At 35.5% G+C, this 21,776-nt stretch overlaps 1 protein-coding gene across 4 annotated transcripts in view; it reads right to left on the minus strand.

Annotated features, from left to right (window-relative positions):
* Positions 1–21,776, minus strand: part of COL11A1 (collagen type XI alpha 1 chain) — a 133,819-nt gene that overhangs the window by 55,818 nt on the left and 56,225 nt on the right. For all 4 annotated transcript variants that reach the window (XM_051800312.1, XM_051800294.1, XM_051800304.1 and 1 more), the window contains 17 exons: positions 19,916–19,969; positions 18,746–18,799; positions 18,589–18,642; positions 17,934–17,987; positions 15,154–15,207; positions 14,996–15,040; positions 13,650–13,703; positions 13,515–13,559; positions 13,032–13,085; positions 12,527–12,571; positions 11,299–11,352; positions 10,454–10,498; positions 8,878–8,931; positions 8,754–8,798; positions 5,414–5,467; positions 4,388–4,495; positions 856–909 (listed from right to left, as the gene is read on the minus strand). In XM_051800312.1, the coding sequence (XP_051656272.1) occupies positions 856–909; positions 4,388–4,495; positions 5,414–5,467; positions 8,754–8,798; positions 8,878–8,931; positions 10,454–10,498; positions 11,299–11,352; positions 12,527–12,571; positions 13,032–13,085; positions 13,515–13,559; positions 13,650–13,703; positions 14,996–15,040; positions 15,154–15,207; positions 17,934–17,987; positions 18,589–18,642; positions 18,746–18,799; positions 19,916–19,969 (927 nt within the window). The remainder of the gene's footprint in view (positions 1–855; positions 910–4,387; positions 4,496–5,413; positions 5,468–8,753; positions 8,799–8,877; positions 8,932–10,453; positions 10,499–11,298; positions 11,353–12,526; positions 12,572–13,031; positions 13,086–13,514; positions 13,560–13,649; positions 13,704–14,995; positions 15,041–15,153; positions 15,208–17,933; positions 17,988–18,588; positions 18,643–18,745; positions 18,800–19,915; positions 19,970–21,776) is intronic.

Genomic DNA, 21,776 nt, shown 5'->3' on the forward strand with positions numbered 1-21,776 from the left:
TATTGGAAATGTTCTATAATTTTTGTTATTAGAATGGAACAATGTAAGAACTCTTATTTGTCTTATTTGACACAGTCTGGAGGTGCAATGTCTCCCTACTGGTCTCCTCTACACAAGGAAGTATCTGTAGAACTATGCTTTTATTCCATTTTTTATTTCTTGCTAATCTCAGAAAGGAGAGCTTGCCTGTTTCCTAAAGCTGTGTTAGAACATCCTTGATAAAAATATATTTCATAAAAATGTTTTAAAAATAAAATCCTTCACTTAAACCGGAAGCTCCCAGCATGGTTTTCTATTGCAATCCAAATGTAAAAGATGGCTGAAGGATAGAGGTAGGCATGGGTTTTGTCACATTTGTCTTAAAAGAAGCTAAAGGAAAACCTGATGAAAATAGTAAATTATATATTTCAAAGAAAAATGGCTTATTCTATAGAAGAAGCAGTAATGACACAAATGGAATCCTTGTACCACACCGAAAATTCCCATCACTATCAGCATCCATTTAGTGGTCAATATAGTGCTTATTCTCTTTCAAGCATATCAGCAATTCCTTAATTTTCATGTTGTTTACTGCATGCCAGTTTCTGATGCTTACACAAAAACACAAGTCATGAGAGCACGAGAACATGGCAAAGGGTTGAAGGCAGTGTACTTAAGAAGAGGAAATATACTGCTCCATAAAGAGCCTAACTTAGGGATTCCCACATTATTAAAGATTTTACTTCAAAATATGACTGCCAAGAAAGAAAATGAGAAAAATGGCCCTTTCTTTGATGTCCACACCCTGTTTCTGCAAACACACAAATAAAATAACTAATGTCAAAGCACACAATATACAGCTCATTTACATCTCACCTTTGGACCTTGTCTTCCTGGATATCCTGGCAATCCAGGTACACCAAGTTTACCCTGTAATAAGAAAGCAGTGTTAAATTTTAATTTATCCTCCTTAGTGGTTCAGCAAACTTCTATACAAAATAATTTTTTCTCAACATGGAGTGATGATACTTCATGGAATATAATATTCAATTAAATCAATTTCTCATTTTTAAAATTAATCACCAGTGAGCTTAGTTCCCCAAACCTAAATAAAAATCCCACTCCAGTGAATGAATCCAGAGAAACCAATGCCTCAGTGTTTTCTTTTCTCCCCCATGAAGTGTTGTGGGGCTGATGTCATTAAACAATTAATATTCTTTAAGAAATCAGGCTGTTAATAGGCTTAAGTGAGGAGAAATTATTTTTAGTTTATACTGTGTGACGGTTGACTTTTCATGAATAGGCATTTGAAGAATCAATGCTTTTCTTGAATAGTTCTAAACTGAGACTATGATAAATCACGCCCCACTGACTATTTGCTGACAATAGATTTGTCAACAAATATTAAAAACTTGTTATGTTCAGAAAGGACTGATCAACACTGACATCAGCCATTCTCAGAAATGAAATACAGTACCCTACTCCATTGAGTTGGTCTCTTTAGACCTCTAGAGGATGAGTGATTGTTTGCCGCTTTCAAAGGCAAGGGAAAGCAGTTTCAGACTTTGAAAGATGGGAACTCTGGGGAAGAATTTGTCTTTTTTCCAGACTATCACATTTTGGAGAAGATCTCAATAGAAAAGATATGACTACAGAGTATCATAAGGTACTCGCAGTAACCTTAGGTAATGAAAAATAGGAAGGAGAGACCTGTATGGGGTTGGAGATTTGCCAAAAAATGTCTGTTGGTAAAAAATGCAACACATGAAAAATATGTTGTATATTATCATATTCTTGCAACTGTATGTGTCTGGTGAGACATTGTAGAAGAACAATTTTTACATTTATGAAAAAAATTATAATGCTGCCACTTTTGTGCCCCACTGAAACAAGTTGCTCGCATTGCAATGATTTAAATGTTTTGTAGCATGACAGCGCATCAAACTCTTGCCAAAATCAGTGGAAGTTTTATCCCTTATTTTATGATTAAGCAAGCCCAGTTGCCTAGGTTTTGATTGTGGATACAGATGTGTTTTTTTAATGATAAGCTCTTTCCTGATATGTTCCCCATTTTTTTGGCACCCTACTTGGGATTTCCTTAATTAAGCAAATTCAGCCTTAGACCTACTTGGAAAATAGAGTTTTCTTATCACAGAATCAGTTGAACATAGTGCCCAAGAGTCTACTCTGGCAATTTCATTACTTTCATTACAAGACTAGTACCTTTGCATTAAATACATCATAGGAATGACAGGAGAACAGAACATTTATAACTGGTTTTATATATTTTCCTAATATTGTGAGGAGGTCCAAGAGTTCTCAAAGATTATTTTAGTTTTTGAACTAAAATAAATATCATAGGACCAACACCACAGAATTCCTCTCTGATCCACTCTGTTCTGGCCAAGTATCCATAGAATATCCACAGAGCATGCCTGAATTCTAAAGGGCAAGATAAGGTAGAAAGATTTGCAGAAAGGGGAAAACTGTAGGTCTAAAATTCCAAGGCCAGCTAATGTTTTTTTTTTCAAATGTCTTCTGGTATTTAGAGCTTCAGATTCTGGACTTGTGAGACTGTCAGAGTCCCAAATATGTCACAGTGAAGAAAAACTGCTTGAAAACATGAACCTATATTAATACTGAGTAATTTGAATACGAAGAATTAAAAATAACCCAAATTAATATTTGGAAATTACCAAATATTAAGAAAAAAAAGGTTTGTTTTGTTTTGATCTGGTTTACTTTGGATTTTTTTTTTATTTAGGTTATAAAGATTTGAGAAAAATGGACTATTTCCTAGATGTCCAGAATTAATTATTCTGCATACATCATGACAACAATAACAATTTTTACAGGATTCCAAATATTCTTACATTTTTGTCAGTCAGCAATACTGAAAATAACCATTGTCATGAAACATATAGTTCTTTCTGGAGAATAGAAATATATTGTGGGTGAAGATAATATAACTTATTATACTGGACTGTTTTGTTGACTTAGTTAAAACAAAGTACACTGGCTTTCTGGTGTGAACTCAGCTTGCATTCATGTGAGAGAATAATTCTGAGTTTCTTTTTTCTATGTTCTTTGATTCATGACCTAAGGAATCAATTCAGTGACCTAGTTGGTGAGGTATCTTGCAAAATTGTAGAAAACATAATTTAATAAATAATTCCCAATAGTTAAGTAAATCTTTTTTGTAATGAGTGAACTGAGTTTTTCCATATACACTTTTCTAAGAGTTTATGAATGACATGATCAAATTATAACCCTAACATCTTTCTGAAGTTCTACTAATGATATAGTTGCAAAACACAGCAGCTTTTGATGAAAAGAGTTTGTTTCCAAGTTTGTTGAACACATATTTTTCTTCCTGACAAAACTCAGCTGTGAACTTTGTTACCTTTTTAGTAGCACCACATACTTTTTAAGATTTCAGTGTATACTTTCAAAGTGTGTAAATAGATAAAGATAGAATAATTAATTATCATGTGAGATGGGATGTTGCTGGAAAATACTAACTGTTCCTACTTCAAAGACAGTGTAACTGAGAACAAAATGTAAAATGCACCTTCTGTCCTATGCTTTTCAAGACAGAAGTAGAATTAATTCCATAGTTTATCAAAAAATTGAAATACTTTCATCAGCATTCACTCTAGTGAAATGTAGTATATACATTTCTGAACTGTAATTTTTGTTTAATTTTATTTTATATTATCATTCTTTCCCAGTTATTCAAATTACCACTGCTGAAATCACCTTTCCCTTCTGGTGCTGCCACACAGTGAAATATAGTACCTGCACCCCCATTCCTAAGCCTCCTTTCAATCCTCTGTATCAAACTCAAGTGGCTTTTGTTGAGGTCAGGATTCTACAGAGATCTGTACTTATCTCTGTGCTTGTTCTGTCTTGTATTTCATGCCACCATCCTTTTTTTCAGTCCCTCATTTTAACAGCCCCTTTCCCTTTCACCAACACTACTTTTGACTTTTTTATTCAGGATATGCTTTCTGTTTAAAACAATCTTCAAATCACAATTTGTCACAATATGTCTCAATATTAATTCACTCTCCAGCAGCATCTTTATTCTCTTTTGTGCCCAGCTATTTTCTTTGCAGCTGTTTTCCACAGCTGGCATGCACTGTATGTAATTTGGGATAAGAATGCAGTTGCCTTACGTACTGGTGAAGTACTATAATGCCATTTTGTATACTTACAAAATAATGATTCCCAATACTTCTTCAAATGTGAACTCCAGTGGTCTATTTTAGTCGTGTCTCATAAAAACTACTATTAGGTAGCTAAAGATTCTGCAGATATGGAGACTTCTTTTTTTAGTGATGAAGACTATGGGTTCCATCTATGTTATGAGACAATGACATGTTTATGTTGATTTCTGGCTACTGACCTTTTCCCCAGCTGGACCAGCAGCACCTGGATCCCCAGATGGACCCGCTCGACCTTTTGGACCTTCTGGACCATCTTCTCCTCGTGGACCTGGCTGACCAATTTCTCCCTAAAATACATTGCCTTATAAATATAGAACAATTGCCTTTGTGAATATATTAGAAAGATTACCTAACATTACTTGAAAATAACTTTCCAGTTAATCTAAATAGAGATGGAAATCATAGAATAGTTTGGGTTGGAAGGAACTTTTACAAGGTCATCTGTTCTTCCTGCAACGCACAAGGACATCTTCAGCTAGATCAGGTTGCTCAAAGCCCTGTTCAAGCTCCTATTAGGAAAATACTACTACTTATGTTCATCATATAAATGCAAATACATACAAATTAGACACTGAGTATTACCTTCACAAGTGTAAGAGCCTAGTTGTCTTGCCTGAAGACAGTTGCATTTGGAAATTGCGTATTCTTATTTTTCCTTTCCCAAATTCTTGTGAAGACACCCTGGTAGCCCATAGAAAGAATCCTGTCTTTTAAGTACTTATGTGGATACCATCTTTATGTATACAGACAACAGATACAGGCCAGGAGCCTCTAAAGAGATTTTTTAGAACCTCCAGAATACTTCTTATGAAAGGATGTAATCACCCATTGGGCTAAATAAACATTTTGACAGAGATTTGCAAGATGCTGGGTTGGAAGAGAAATATCTTTATCCTAGATAGATAAATTGTCCTCGGGCAAATACTGGAGATCTTGGAATCTGGAAAAGGAGTTTCCCTAGGAAGAAGATTAGTGAAAAGGATATTCAAGACAGACATTCACTTCCTCCTTATAACTGTGCCATTGTTGATTCACAAGAACCATACCTCTGCCTCAAATTTGTGCATGCACAGGGAATAATAATAATTTAAGCTACTAGCCTTTATTTTATTTTTTGTTAAAATATATTTTTTTATTTTAGTGATCCTTTCAAAATAATAACACTTAAACTTTTAAGAACATATGGGCTATGAATAAATGCTTACCCGGTCACCTTTAAGACCCATGTCGCCTTTAAATCCTGGAAAACCATCTTCACCCTAAAAAAGACAGAAATTCATTTAAAGACTTTTAGTAATAAGAGGATTTTTTTTTCTGCAAAAAGAATTAAGAAAATATGTTCACTGCAGATTAAAATAATGTGCATAAAGCAAGAACTTCAGACACAAGAAAATCTACTATGTCTATTACTATTTTATAGAAAATATAGCTGTGCACTATACAAAATGACTTTTTAGTTTGAAAGTTTTTAATAACAGCTGTTGAAAAATCTAGTTAAAGATAGAAGCAATGTAACTTTTCTGTTTCAATATGAATTATCTTGCAAAGTCCTTTCTTAACTCCTAAACTGTTTTTGATTATCACTCTTTTTAATATGGTCATCCATTCAATTAAAGAAAAAGTTGGTGGCAAATTATTCAGTGTTATTCTTTTTGACAGCAGAACTTCCCTTTTTCTTTTAAACTAGCATCTAAATAGAATCATGAAAGGAAATAAAAAAGTTGACTAGTTGTGACATCTTAATAAATTAACAAAAAAAGCTTGACATAATAATGCCCATAACTTAAAAGAAGTAGACATCTCTATCAGCAGTTTGATGTCCAGCAATACTCAAATCTGTCTATTCTCATTGGCTGAAATGGTTGAAAGAAAGCAGGAAAAAAATTAACATTAAGACTGAATCCATATACAGTGGCAAACCAGATGCACATTATTGTTATTCCTAGTGAGAATTACTTATTTACGGCCTAAAAATTCTGGCAGAGAATTTACTTCAAGCAATTTAATAGGTCTCCATGCTGAAGTACAAGCAGATAGTACTCAGACAAGTTTCATTTACACCTCTATGAGTTAGTTCAGATGCAAACAGAAATCTCCAGATGTGTTCAGTGGAGTTGTTTATGTCTTGCTTCAGCATAAACGGATCAGCTTTTGGTTCAGCTTTCTTAGACTAACTCATCATAAAACTACTGTTCCAATATCCAGACAGCCAAGATTATTGACTCAGTTTTCATCTGATGCTTAGTTATAATCTGGCAGCAAAGGTCTTTGTGATGAATAAACACATAGTAAAATGTTTTATTATGATACCATTAGTTTTTTTGTATGCTGAAGAATATTGCTGACTTAGAATCTGAGTAATATTTGGACTGTCAATAAAGCCAAGAAAGAGTGATAATGTACTCCACACTACCGAAAAAAAACCCAAGAAGGCTTTGTATTTCATCCTCACTTTAAAAAAACAAGTTTGCGTTTTGCATTCCTGGGCCCGCAAAAGCTTTTTCTCCCTGATCAGCAACTGAGATGGACTGCAAGGCTGAAGCTCTTTTGAATTTGTTTGGAAGTTGTCATACTGCATGCAACAAATAACCCTAGAAAGGGTGATAGAAATAGATCTGCCAGTGGTAAACAGTTAAAAATAGGTAGGGAGACATCAAAATTAAAAAAAAAAATAAAACCAAACAAGTAAATATAGATTCTTAATAGAATGTGTTCATGTGATTCTGTCAAAAAGAATAGGCTAAAAACCATTCCGAAAGCAGGTATGCCATGCTTTCTAGATGGCGAAACAAAGCTTTATATGGTCATCTTCTACTGCATAAATTAAAATTTTAAGGTGGCCTTTCTTAAAATTTAGAAAGAGGTGAAAGGCAGAGTGAAGAATACATCAAAAAAGCTTCAGTTGTAAAAGTTGCTCAGTTATGGCCATGGACAGTAATAATTACATGAGAACACTTTGCAACATATCAGCAAGGACTGACCACGTGCCAACTACTGACCAAATTGCTGCCAAATGAACTGAAACTCTTCTTCAGCTTTCACAGTGAGGTTCCAGCTATTGAGATCTACAAGAGGTTGATTTTATTCCATGTAGGAGGAGAGAGCTGAATGCTCTATTTCCTCTTCTGCTGTTAACAAAAAATAAAATAGCTAAAGAGTTCTAGTTACATTTACTGGTACAGAGAAAGGCCTCCTCTGATATCCCTGGGACCATCTCAGATCTACAGAGGCTTTCCTGACCGGTAAGTTTATTTATTTTGGTCTCTCGTAGTGCTTTCGCCCATGTAATGGCATCTGAGTAATTTCAATAAAAAAGGCCTGTGTAACACACCCTTAAAGCACTAAGAGGACAGACTATGAAATATCTTTGCGTGACCTTCTGAGGTATATAATAGAGTTCACCGTCCACTGCAACTGTGAGATCAATTTTTAGGAACACAGAAGTATTGTGAATATTATGCTAATCAGTACTCATTGATACAAGCAGATGTATACACACACATATCTTAAGCATATTTATATGGGAGTCATGTATTTTATCCGAGTTGGATATTAATCACTCAATAAGGCACTAGAAAAATCTGGGGTTTTGAACTGTCAAGTCTCCACAGGTATTAAACACACACTTTTTCAGCTTAAATGTAATGAGCAACTCTAGAGTGAGCATGCAGACTAGACAAACCATGGTTTAGGAAGGCTTGAAAATATTCAGCAGCTCTTGGCATCTGAGCCAAGTGCTGAAATCAAGGTTTTTTGGCAAGACTGACTCTTCTGCTTGAGAAATATCTATAAATATATACATTAGCCACCAGAGCCACAAGGCTGAATTTGCCTGTGTGGTCAGGTTTGCTATCTGTCTCTTATTTTGAATGCTGAGAGAAGTATGAATTTAAACCAATACTGGCTGCAGTTTCAGTCACTGCAAACCATCAGCACTCAGTATAGTTCACAGTAGCTGGTCTTTGCTCTAATAAGAGCTCTACACATACAATTAATGGTCTCAGGGGAACATGAGAGCTTTCTTCACATTTCTATACATGTATCTGACTGGAGCTGTCCATCACTTTGACAAAGCCAAAGATCTGGAACAAAAATACCTTGAACCTAGAAAGCCATTGCACTAAGTACATAAGTACATACTAAGTATATAAAAAATACAAATCTATCTTATAGCTCTATCAAAACAGATAAAATACAGTATTGTCACCATAAATTTCTCTCATGCACAAGCTTCTCAGTATCCACTATAGTTATCTACCAACAAGAGAGGGAATGTCTAATTCTCTACTTAAGGGCACCTTAGAGAGAAGTTACTTAAACTGGTGTGAAAAGGATTCAAAACCATTCTAACAACTGAAGGTTTTATATTCAGTCTGTACCAGCATAAATAACCATGGAGGTCACTGATTTAGAAATTGGGCTTTGTATGTCCTTAGGGAAAGGCAAAAATAAACCCACTGCTGCAAGATAAAGCACACTGCAGTGAAGGAGACAGAAGATGTTGCAGTGAAAAAAGGGAAAAGAATTAACTGCAGTCAGATTTACCTTTTCACCTTTGGATCCCTTGAGTCCACGGACACCATCAGCACCCTAATGGAAGAATATAAAGAATTACTTACATGCATATATTCAAAGGGGTGTGGGGAGGAATCCAATAACTAAATCTTACCTTTACACCACGAGGACCTGGATAGCCAATTGGACCCTGAGGACCTGGAGGGCCCTAAAATATATTGGAGTAAAGAACCTTTGTTTGTATAGTACTTGGTTAGCAAGCAGTTCTCTTTTGAGTCTAATCCTTATTCTTTCACTACAATGCAGCAGTCTTGTGTGAAACAGCAAAATAACACTGGGCTGCCTGCCACTAAGAAAAGTTAAGACATCACAAAGAACCCTTCAATGTCACTATTAACAGAATTATGATCTTGGATCTACTTGTATATTTTAGAAGCAGCTATCTACAATATAAATTATCTGTAACAATGGTAATTGTAAATAGTAACAAACAATTAGGAACAAAAAAAAAGATGCAGATTAGAAACCAGTGGTGTTTTACTGGAGAAAATTTATGTTAATTATGATGATGACACAAGTCAAAAGTAGAGATAAAAATAATGGGGAAAATAAAAGTTATAGTTTAAAAAAAAAAAAAAAAGGATTCCAAGCCTGAAAGCTAAAAGGCTCATGGTGCTATCAGTACTGACTTCTGCCTAATGAAACTGAGTTCTGTGAACACTGGAAACAAAGATGCCTGGAAACATACCCCTGCGTGAGGCTGAGCTGCTCTGTTGATTTGCCAGTGTCTGAGATGAACAGATAACAAAAATCTTTCACTAATGGGGACATTGCTAGTGTCTTTTTCCTCATTCCAATGTGTCTTTTCACAAAACCTTTTAGACTGTAAACATCTCTGAGAAACTGAACTTTCTATCAAATTTGGCTGAAATTGAGCAGTAAATTCAAAAGATTTAAGGAACAACTGATAGATGGTGATACACCTGTACTTTCAAATCATAAATACTCTGTGTAAACTTTATTTTCTTAAGAAATCAGGATAAAATGTAAAAGCCTCTAACAGGTAACATTTTGGACAAATATAACACGCTTATGTCAGTGGTACTGTACTTTCTGAAATGTCCTATTAATTCATTCATCCTGTCATCCGGAATACAACCTTTTATCATTGCCCTTGAAAACAGTACTGAAACTGAAACTGATGTCAGGTGCTACAATGAGTGCTATTCTGGATAAATAAGTGTCAATACTGAGCAAGCAGAACAATTTAGAGAGTCCCAAGTCCCTCCAGGGTTCTACAAGGAAAAAAAAAAATTACTTTACATTTAGTTGAAGGTGACCTAAAAAATGCAAGGTCTCTGCATGCATTTTTACATCTTCAGAAAAGCAGGTTCTGAAGAACTCTTGTGGGTACTCCACACAACAGAATTGAAAACTCAAAATATCTGCAAGTTATTTATATGAAATGTATGCACCTTTTATTGATTGCCACTCTGCCAACTCCAAAATGAATTTTACTTTGAAAGAGTAAGCTTTATATTATTTACAATGTCTATAATATTTCAAATACAATAAATATGTTTGTCCACATACAGATGCTTTGAATGTGTCATGGGTTTTCTATTAGCTTTTTAAGTAGTTCTTGGAGCACTAAATGTGTCATACAGCCTAAAAATGGCCAATTTTTTTTTAAAATCTATGTAAATAGATGGAAAAGTTTTAAAACTCACCAATGCACCTTTATCTCCAGACTGACCCTCTTTGCCAGGATGACCCTGATTTAGGAGAAATGTATTTGATTTGAAAAATACTGGTTTTTCAGTAATGACTTTTTATTATAAAAATACAATTATTTAAACATTTGAATTTCAGGACATTAATCACATTTCTTCTGTATTAGAAGAGACACAAAAAATTTTGAGGAAAGATTTTACTTTTAATACCAATTTAGTTTATATAACAAAGGAAAAGCTGGACAATAGTTACATTCATGTCAATATTTTCAAGAATATCATCATCCTCCCTTCTGTTTAGTTAATGTTTCAGCAGTAAGAGGTTTTTAATGTAAGAGACTCTCAACTTTGATTTTGAAAGAAGAGTGATTAATATTGCAGCATGAAGACATTCCTAAAATTATTTTTAAAATTACAGAATTTATCACAGGAGTCAGTAGAAGGCTGATCTAGTTTCAACGTTCTATGTCTTTGTTTTAAAATAAAATAAATTTACATCTTAGACTTTCTTCTGTATCACTGACATTAACACTGCAGTACTCAAAACATTAGCCAATCCACTGCTTTTCTTTCTTACAAAATTTGCAAATTTTGCAAATTCTGCAAAATTTAAAGGCCATTTAATGAAACTAAAGATTAACAGACAATTAAGAGTGAATAGGCTGGGGGTGGGCAAGAAGCTGTGAGGGGACACAGTCATACTCAGTACTAAAAGCAGTTGCCGACTTGGACTACCACTATTTTCCCTCTCCATTTTGTTTTTGCAACAGAGGTATCCATAAATATTTATCACTTGGTAAAAGTATCTAAACATTCAAGGGATTAAATATTTGGTTACTTACAGGAGGCCCATCAGAACCAGGAAGGCCAGGAAGGCCAGGCTTGCCCTGTGGTCCCTAAATGCAGTAACAGACACCCATCTTAAGAACAATAGCAAACATGTCAAACACATTTGTCTTTAAGAGCTAAGGATATAAAATGCAGTTATATGTAAATCCCTTGATCTGGATATCAAGAATAAACCAAAAATATAACAAAACTGAAGCCAGAGTAACACTATCATATATATAAATGCAAGAGCACAAGGCCAGTTCTTACAATCTTTAGCCAACACACCACCCATATTTTTTAATGAGATGTTTGCCTGAGAAGAAGCTTCAAAATTACTCTATGAACATGCACACACATAACACAAGATGGGGAAGAATTCTCCAGTATATAAAATCAACTGTTATTTAGAATTTCAGGAATAAAAGGATTCGCCAGTGAAAGATATTAAGTTCAAGAGGCAGAGTTCAGGTTACAGAACTACAGTGCTCGTAGCTGAAAGGCGTGGTATGCTTTTGGAGAGCCTTGGAAATGCATATATTGTAGAAGTAGTCCATTTTGCTAGAATAACACTTCTTAGGCACACTGACAAGTAAAAAGTATGTGTATAGTTTCCTAAAATTTCCTTCATTTTCTCTAAAAGAATACAATAAACAGCGAGGAGGAGAAAAATCAAAAAAGAATTAATTGAGCAGGAATTCAGCAAAAAGGGAAAAAAAGTAAATTAGTGTAAAATTCAGTAGTGACAGTTTTAAAATTACCAGAAGATGTGTTTCAAGCCACAAGAACATGTAAAAACAGATCAGAAAAAAACACCAAATGACCCTACAGTATGCCAATTACACTGCAGAGTTATGTCAAACTGTAGTCCTTGAAAAAAACAGAATCAGACTTGAGTAGGTAAAACTTTGTCATAAAAAAGGGATTAGTAAAAGTAATTTTTGCAGCTTCCTCTAAAATTAATTAACATAAAAGTACCCACGGTTTAATACTGTAGATAGGATTCTGAAGCTAATAACAAAATTAAACCAAAATAAAGGGAGGAAGTTATGCTTGTGAAAAAGTATACGAGAGGAAAGCCGGGCCTCCATTGATTATTCATTTACTTGATGATTTCAGGAAGATCTCCTGATTTTTACATTTAGGTTACTATTCCATAAAAGATAGCAAAGCCTTCAAGCTCATAAACAAGGTTGTTGCACAGAACTGACTGCAACATAACAAAATAAAGCTGTAACTTACTTTTTCACCAGGAGGCCCAATAGGACCTTGAGGACCAGGAAGCCCCTGTTAGAAAGAAACCAGTGTGAGAAAGCAGGGAGAACAATATACATACATTCACCCTACTAAAGGTCCCTCATTAATCTGTTTAAACACACTGGCAAATATAAGTGGCTTTTTTTCCCCTTACAAGTTAGATCAGTTTTGTGTGAGCCTTTTGCACAAGCCACTATTCTGGCAGTAGGTCTGTAACAAGATCCTATTCAGAACCCTCCTCCAGGTGTGGCCATTCCTGCTGCATTCCAGGAACACTGAATGAGTCATTTTTCTCCTGAATGAAAAATCCCTCTGAAAACTTGCTTAAAAACTCTGCTCCCACTGCCCTCGGCACATTTGTAGTATTATTTATAAAATCCTTGAAGCTTTATCAGTTTTGCACATGGAAAACTAACCTTTTAGTAATTTCCATTTATTAAACATTTGCTGCACATTACATCGTATTTCTTGGGAGTTATTTTACACTTACTTGTGGGCCTGGAATTCCTTGCTGACCAGGAGGTCCTGGTTCCCCTTGAGGACCCTATCATGCAAAAAAATAGTAGGGCATTAGGTTTGCATTTCTGCACTACAGATCTTCATTGTCAGAACTAAAAGGAATACAAACTCATCATTGTTCCTCCCTCTTTAAAGTCTACCACCAACTTTCTATCCAGCATCATATTTTTTCATGCTAATGAATATCATGACCTTTTCTTTAATAGAGAATAACTGCCCACACATAGGACCTAAGCACTGGAGTCCATGGTACTAAAGGAGCTTGAGACAAATCATGGTTAGGCCTTCTGGCTGAAAACTGAGTAACAGAAGGCTTCTCTTTTCTATATAAAATCATAATATTTTGACAGAAAAGTTTAATTAAATGGAATAGACGCTATAGTAGCAGGTATGGGTGAATATAGAAAGGATTCTTAGAACTTACTCCCTTTCTAATTCCCAGTTTACTACTCACCATGTTTCCTTTTGGGCCTGAAGGTCCATCAATACCTGCAATGCCCTACAACAAACAATATAAACATGAGCAACTTTCAGTGGACTTGCATTTTTTTCTCCTGGAAATTGCAAATACAGATCAATTCATACATACAGGTTGTCCGGGGGGACCAGGTGTTCCTCTGGGGCCCAGTAATCCCCGTGGACCCTGCAAGAGATGAAACACTTATTAACACCTGTGTGTCTTTTTCTGAACAGAGACACCCATGAGCAGGACTGAGCAAAGGATGCAATAAGGAGTAGGAAGGATGAAGGGTGTTTAGGAAGAAAGAAAGAAAGGAAAAAGTTCACTGATAACAGATTCACCTCAAGGACACCCTATGTCTGAACAGGATGTCAGTGGAAGGGAAAGCTCTGATTTAGCTGCTATATTATCATTTCAAAAAAGGTAGGAGATTGCTATTCATATTTCCTGGTGCAGAATACTGGGACAGCATCTTCCACTAAAGTTTCAGCTGCGTCTTGGTCTAGAAGTCTGACCTGAACAGTAGCATACATGTTTATATTCCTGTCTTTTGAAAACACGATGGTGTGTCATATTCTATACTGCTATTCTAAGTATAAAATAGTGGTTTTATCTTTACTAAAAATCCAATAAATAATTAAAAATTGCTAAGAATTTTATTATAATAAATGCAAGGCAGTCTGGAAACCAAAATCAGATTTGTTCTTCTTACCCCTAGAAATTTCCACAAAAGACTAAATAAGGTGAACATGATTTGAGTCTATAACATAATCTATGTTATACTATGCAAATGAATATTAGTTTTTATCATCTGTGTCATCATTCATGCCATGCTGCTAAAGTAGGCAGAACTGAGTCTCCAGTCTCCTCATGTATGATATAGTCACAAATCACTAACACTCCGACTCTGTAGCAACTTCGTTGTACTTTGTGAGTAGGCAGCAGCACATCAGACATTTAGGGTAAAATTCCCCTTTCTGAGGCTTGATTTCTTGCCTGCAATGCAGAACTCTGTTCTGCAGTGACAGCACCTGCAGAATTCCAACTGACAGGAGTGGAAATTCTGCATGTGAAACATGTGAAACAATGAAGCAGAGTAGTGTGAAAAAAAGGGGTGAATCCAGGCCTTATTTTCTAATAAGCCGATGCTTAGAAAACCTTTTAAAAGAAACAGGGGCTTGATTATATTGTCATGTATCAAGGACTGCAGTGACTGATTTTACACAACAGGATAGGAAATAGCCTTTGTGACTCTGAAAGTTGTATATACTTGGCTGGATACACCCCTGGTTGAATTCTAATTGTGTAAGTGGTGTTTCATCCCTAACAAAACTGTTAAATTGTTTGCTTTTCAGGCATACACACACACGCAATAATTTTTATACCTGGAATTCAGAACAGTTTAACAGAAAGGAAAAAAATCTGAAAGTGGTTTTTGTTTATAACAGAAACAAAAGAATAAAAGAATTGCTTACAGCTTCACCTGGGAGACCTCTTGGTCCAACTTCCCCATCTTCTCCCTGTTTTTGTACAAAAGAAAACAAGTTTTAGACAAAAACTGAACATGTATTGTGACCATGTTCCCATTACCTGAGGATTCACTTTAGGTTTTCCTGTGTGAATAGCAACTTACTCTTGACCCGTCTTCACCAGGTAAGCCAGGAGGTCCCTGTGGGCCACGGTCTCCCTGAAGAACAAGGAAAGTCATTAAAATAACATCTGCTGTTGGAAACAATAATGGATGGGAAAGGAAATGAAAACAAATGTGTTAGCTGAAGTTTGATGTGTCAAAACATGTCTTGACATGCTGATACAAATCTGTAGATTACAGTACTTAGTAAAATCTTCCATTATATTAGTATAAAAACAAATGAGCTTTACTGAAAAATTAATTATTTGTGTTTGCAAAATTTCACTCTGTAACATTTTCTACTGTTACAGAAGATAGTGTTACCCACATTTTCCTTTGTCTCATCAACACCTTCCTGCTTTCTCTACACAGTGTATTACTGCCAGTAAAACAAGGCTTGTGTACATGGGTCAGAAGTTAATAAACCTATAGCTGGGCCCTGGAATATACATAGAGAAGTTTACTGACCCCCTTTCAGAACCACACACCTTGGCACCAGTCACTAAGAGCCTTGGGACTGATTTGTCTGAGGTTTTGGAAGGCAGCCAGACTTCCACACTTCCCTTCAGAGGTTTGGGCTTTTCAAGTCTATATACGCAGAGCCTCAGTAGATTCTGGACCATACTTTTAGGGTTTATTTTTCTTTCCCAATTCCTAAAGAGAACTAGTGTGCTACGTAGCTCAAACACCACCGACTCACCTCCTTGTGGGCCGTGGGCTTTTAGACTGTGACTTCCTTCTGGCATTGGACAACAACCAAGTATTTATGCTGTTTACCCTAATTTTATCAGTGTCTCCAAGGAGCCTGACCACTGCTGTGGATTCTGGTAGAGATATATGGAGTCACTGTTTAGTGGCTCTGTTCTTTACACTTCTGAGCCTTCCTAGGGAATTTTAGGTAACTTTCTCATATACCCAAGAGTACATCCCCCAAATAGAAGACTAATGCACCTAGTAAATCTAAATAAGAAAAGTTCAAAGTCATAGATACTGAGGTTAAAAGAAATATTGCACCATGTAGTGTGATCTGCTCTACATTGGAAATCAGGGAATCTCATCCATGAACTCCTGTCTGACAACTTGTGTTTGACAGAGGCACAGCCTCAGAGAGACATCCAATTTGCAACTCACAGGTGCAATATGACTAATTCTAAAACCAGTCTAAAACTTCTACTCTAAAGATATGGGTTTTCAACATCTATTCTTTTACAGCTGAAATATAACCACAAGAGAAAAATCGCTTTCCTTGTCTTGCCGTGCTTATTATTGCAAGCCAAAGACAACTGAACATTTCCATTATATGTCAGTATATGTGACTCCAAGAGCTACAGCCATCTGATCTGGCTTTGAACTGAGCTGCTTTCACAAAGATCACAGTGCGTACATTTACAGAAGATCTCCACAGAAACACAAGAAAGTAGTGATTTTTATATAGTGGGATGAAAGAAATGATGAAAAGAAGTCATTATTTTCATTATTATTTTGCCAATTTCAATCCACACTTATTCTTCTATTTTAGGAGGAGTTAATTTTTATTTTTTTTTAGGAAATATGAAATAAGTTGAATATTTAAAAAAAAAAAATTATTTTTTTATGACTTGGAAGGTGCCACACACACAATTCTAGTATTCCAGATTGGAAAGCAGACACACATTCCCTGATTCAGACCAGATTTCTGCTCAGCCCTCAGAGTGCAGCAGTGGCAAGTGCTTAATGCCGAGCCCCCTCTGCTGTTCACCTGCTGAGTACGCTGTGTTTCAGTTATGACATGTGCTGACTGCTTTACACTCTTTAAGAAGAGGGGATGATGAAAGAGGAATAAAAAAATTCTTTATGACACCAGAATTTCTTTCCCCATTGCAAACACAACTCAAAGCAGTATCCTTAGATGCTATAAAAAAGAACTACATTATGGTTCAGTAGCCAACACAGTTGAGATTTTCTAGGAAATGCAACTGTGTTTACCCATTGAAGGATGACGTAATAATTTCTTGGTCATCAAGCTTTAGCACATATAGAAATGGTTTTGTTGACATTCCCATTCACTGTTTCTTTTATGGTGCATTGCACTTACCAGGACAACAGTAAAGAAGGGACATTCAGGCACATGGTTGCTAGCATCTACAATTAGAGGTATAATCTAAAGCAGAAATCCCTGATTGCGATTATTTCGACACCATGTAGGGAAAGATGAAACCTCATCCCATAGATTTGTATGACATAAGGAGCAAGTATATTATTTGTTTTAAATATTACTACAAGTTTTCCTAACTTATCTGACCTGACTGTGATCTTTCTTTAAGTTTCAGTTGCTGGAATAAGCCACACTAAAAAATTCAGTCTGCAATTTAAATATTCATATGCATTTTGTTGAGCAACCTTCTCAGCAGGTTAAAATTTGTCATGGTCCTGATACAGAAACTTCATGCTAATTTCCTTTTCCTATTACTATTTCCTTTACAATGACAGTTAAGTCCAACAGGCAAATTCCTTAACTAAGAAAATTAGAGCAAAACCTAGCTGAAGATGTGATCTGAATTCTTTAAATATATTTAAATCATTACTATATATATAAATAGTTGTCTATTGATTGATATTACTAAAAAAGTTTCATGAAGAATGCATTGCCTGATGGTACAGATATTATTCTGTAGCGTGAAAAGCATGAAACACCCTGTTTTAACTTTCCCCTTATTTCTCAGTGCTATTCTTAATGAAGGGTGCATTATTTCTGTGACAGTATCAATTTGGTGTTTTATAAACATACATATTTCTCTTCTTACCCTGTTACCTTTGTCACCAGGGAGGCCAGGAAGACCATCAAATCCTCTGTCACCCTAGGAAAGAAGAAATCACAGCTTTAGTAAATGACTGTTACATTATGTATTGCTTACTCTGAATAAATTGCACCTTCCCTCTATAAGTTAATTTCTACCCTTGATTATATGTACACTTTTGTTTTTAAATTAAATACATGGAGGTGATCATATAGATCAAATTCACAAAATTTGCTTCTACGCATTGTAGCAAGAGAAGGTGCCAAATCAACTTTTTCCCTGTGTTGTAGTTACGCTATTTATAAAAAGAAGTCCACACCGAAATTAAAATCTTGATTCTAGCTGCACTTTGCAGTTGCAAAACTGACTTTACTATTACTGATACTCTGTAACTAGAAACTGACTCAGAGAGAGAGGAATCATGCCCCAAGGATCAAGTTTCTTCAAGGTCAGACTACTAGCCATTAACATTAATTACCATATTTTAAATGGATGATTCATTCTCAGCTCTTGCATCTGACCCAGCTATCTGACATCTCAGTATTTTCACTTAAGAGAAGAATTTTGGGTTGGCCTGGATGAAACTGTGGTACCTACATAAAATCTATCTAGTCCATTCCAAGACTGCAATAAAGCCTCAGGTCTTATTATTATTATTTACCTTTGCACCAGGTTCACCTGGCATTCCTCTGGCACCATCAGCTCCAGGACGTCCCTGCAAAAGCCAAAAGGGGCAAACATTTGAAAATGCAGTGGAATCAGTTAATATTTAATAAAAACTATTTTCCCAGAGCAGAACTGATCCATACGCTACCTACCCTTTTGCCAGCTTTTCCACTTGGACCGGGGGCACCTTGAACACCACGAGGACCCTGAATTTAAAGAGTGCAATTCTTAGAATCACATTAATGTCAGCTGAAAGTTAGTTAAAAACCTCACCTCAGGAAGAAGATAAGATTTTTTTTATACACAAAGCTGCATTGTTCCCCCAGGAGATGGATTCTGGTTCCCAATTTCCCATTAGTTTTAAAAGAACATGGGCATCCAAACTGGCCTTAGCACTACCAATTTTAACCCTAGTTTTCATGAGATGGCACTATCCATGGCATAATTCATCATTTAATGTAAAAGTTTCTCACACTCTTTCCATGACTTTGGAGATCTCAGTCCTGTAGCTTCTTCCTCTCAGGCCAAAATTATTTAGTCATATTATAAATATTTGATGAAAACTAAGAGTGCTTATTTCGGATCCCTAACTTATACACAAACATGAGCTATGCTGGTAAACAGCTCACATGCCACCTTAGCTTTACACAACATACTTTTAAGCAGAGGGAGAGTGAAAAATCTGATTTCACTTTTCAAACATATGTTACTTTGACTGATGACTGTGTGGGCGTGACTGTAGAAATTTTCTCATCCTCCATCCAAATGCCGGTGAAAAAAGCAATGGTAAGGGCCAGCCATCCAAAAATAATTTCAGTGCTCTTTAACATCACTACATAGCAGTTTATATAATAGTAAGCTGAAAAGCAAAGCATGCACTGGTTCCTAAAGACTTATTCTTGCTATGTCACGTCTTTCTTGAAAATAGGCTCTCTAATTATGAATTAAATTCAACCTCCCTCACCTCTGTATGACAGAGGCCCAGGTCATACAGTTACAGACTAACGTGATTATTGAACACAGAAAAGGGCTTGAAGTGACAATATTAAAACAGGTTTTCAAGTGATAACTCTACATGTGATAATTGCTCTTTGTTATACAAAGATTGTTACTTTCACTTTTCAAAATGAACAATCAAGTTATTGATTTTAATTAAGATTTTAATATTGATCAAGCTATTGAATTTAATTAAGATAGTATCATAAAAGTTATTTGTCTTCAATTGCATGCAGAAAGCATATAATTGATTGATTTCTTCTAATTGATATGAATACATTTTTTTTAAGATAAACACTCAAACATAACAGGGAATATTATTGTACCTGGGGACCTGGTTCACCACTTTCACCCTTAGCACCTGCTGCTCCAGGTCCACCCTTGATGAAAAAAAGCAACATACATTGTGTAAATGCACAAAAGCCTCCTTAAATTAAGAAGTTACTTTCTATTTCTATACATGAATTACAGGGAGCAATAACAATCTTCTATTCAGCAGGAGGTATGAATTTACCATTTGAATCTAGAGATAGTCATGATATATCATTGTCTAGACACTGGTTCTAGGCACGTAAAAATAGTTCTTCCTGAAGAGAACTCCCATCGATTTGAAGAGATCAAATGTAACTCTTTGTTCGATATTAATATTTGAGAGCTAAATATGAGCACAGTAAGAACATAAGTAATGCAAACAGAAGTGCATTCATCATAGGAAAGGCAACAGAAGCAAAAGCCACCTCTTTTTACCTTTATTTCTGTGTTGTACAGAAAATAACAGTTCAATCCGAAGATCACTATAGTCAAAGAAAAATACCCTGTCTAATCTTGTAGTGAACTTTTAATCAAGTCCTTTGTGCATCTGCACCTGCAGAAGTGGAAAATCTATATAACTACATCTCTTTATTATTATGAAATGATGATACAGATTTTAAGAGTAAATTTTACTGATAAAGAGACCTAAAGCAGATATTCATCCAAGGCAAGATACTGTACATGGAATCTGGGGCAGAACTAGTTAAAGTAAGTTAGTGGTCTCACTAAAACAGACAAAACAAAACAAAAAAATCTTGACATGCACACACAGAATACAGGCTCAGAGAAAGAACATACAGGAGTTTGCTACTACATGCAAAAGAATTTTTGCATTTCTGAGCTTTGAAACGGGTTGTGACTCGATCTATGTATTTAATATGAAACTGCAAACCTTTGAAAATTGATAATCCTCCTATGTTCACCATCGTGAACACTGAAAGAAAGAAGTAATCTCATGGTTTGCCTTAGTGCTGAGTCTCCCATCCTGGAGTGGAAAGATTCCCACTGACCTTATAGGTATTGAAAGTCAAGTCCTAACCAAAATGAAAATCAGATCCCAAACTGGTACTGGCAGTGGAAAGAAGATTGGCTTTGCTAGGTGGTGACTGTCTCTTTGGGTTTCTCTGATGTAAGTTCTTTTTTAAATTAATATAATTAATTACATTTAATATATGTAGGCAGAAATTTATTTTGTATGCTGTGTTAACTAAGCATGGGAACTCCAGACTCGGTTGAGGTTACACTGGGGCTTTGACACTGCTATGGTTAAGGTTTTTAGTAACTAATACATTTGTAAATGTACCTTTTATTTCACAAAATACAATTCATATTAGGAGTAAAAGCTCCAACTTTTTCATTCTTAAAAGAAACTAGGCAGACAAACAATTTACAGACCAATAAACTTGCTTTTGCAACTGTAGGCAAAAAATGTTGCTAGATCAAAGAGTTGGATTTCTAGGGCCTCCTGGTGGTTTAGAAGCAAAACAACTATCAATATTATTCATTTGTTGAACTTTGCATACAGAAATTCATGAAGGTTTTTAAAACATGAAAGCATGAGTATGAGGCCAGGTTAAACCACTGTCAATATTATAACAGTTTTTACAAAGTACTCCTTGTTTACAGAAATTTTATAGTTTTTTTGTCTATCTAGACTGAATGTTACCCTGCAGGTCACTTGATTTAAATATACTGCTGGAAATAGTGTATGAGTTTGTTAAATAGACCAAATATGTTTGACTATTTGTAAGTATTGCATATCTAATCATGATGAATCAGGAGTCTGTGAGACAGATTCTCTACTTGGTAGCAACTATTTACTTTGGAAGAATTACTCTAGAGAAGAATTGCTATTGTACAGATCTGCTTAAAAAT

The sequence above is a fragment of the Manacus candei genome, unplaced genomic scaffold, assembly GCF_025592945.1.
Source record: "Manacus candei isolate 608988 ecotype Guabito, Panama unplaced genomic scaffold, ASM2559294v1 h1tg000005l, whole genome shotgun sequence".
Taxonomy (NCBI): domain Eukaryota; kingdom Metazoa; phylum Chordata; class Aves; order Passeriformes; family Pipridae; genus Manacus; species Manacus candei.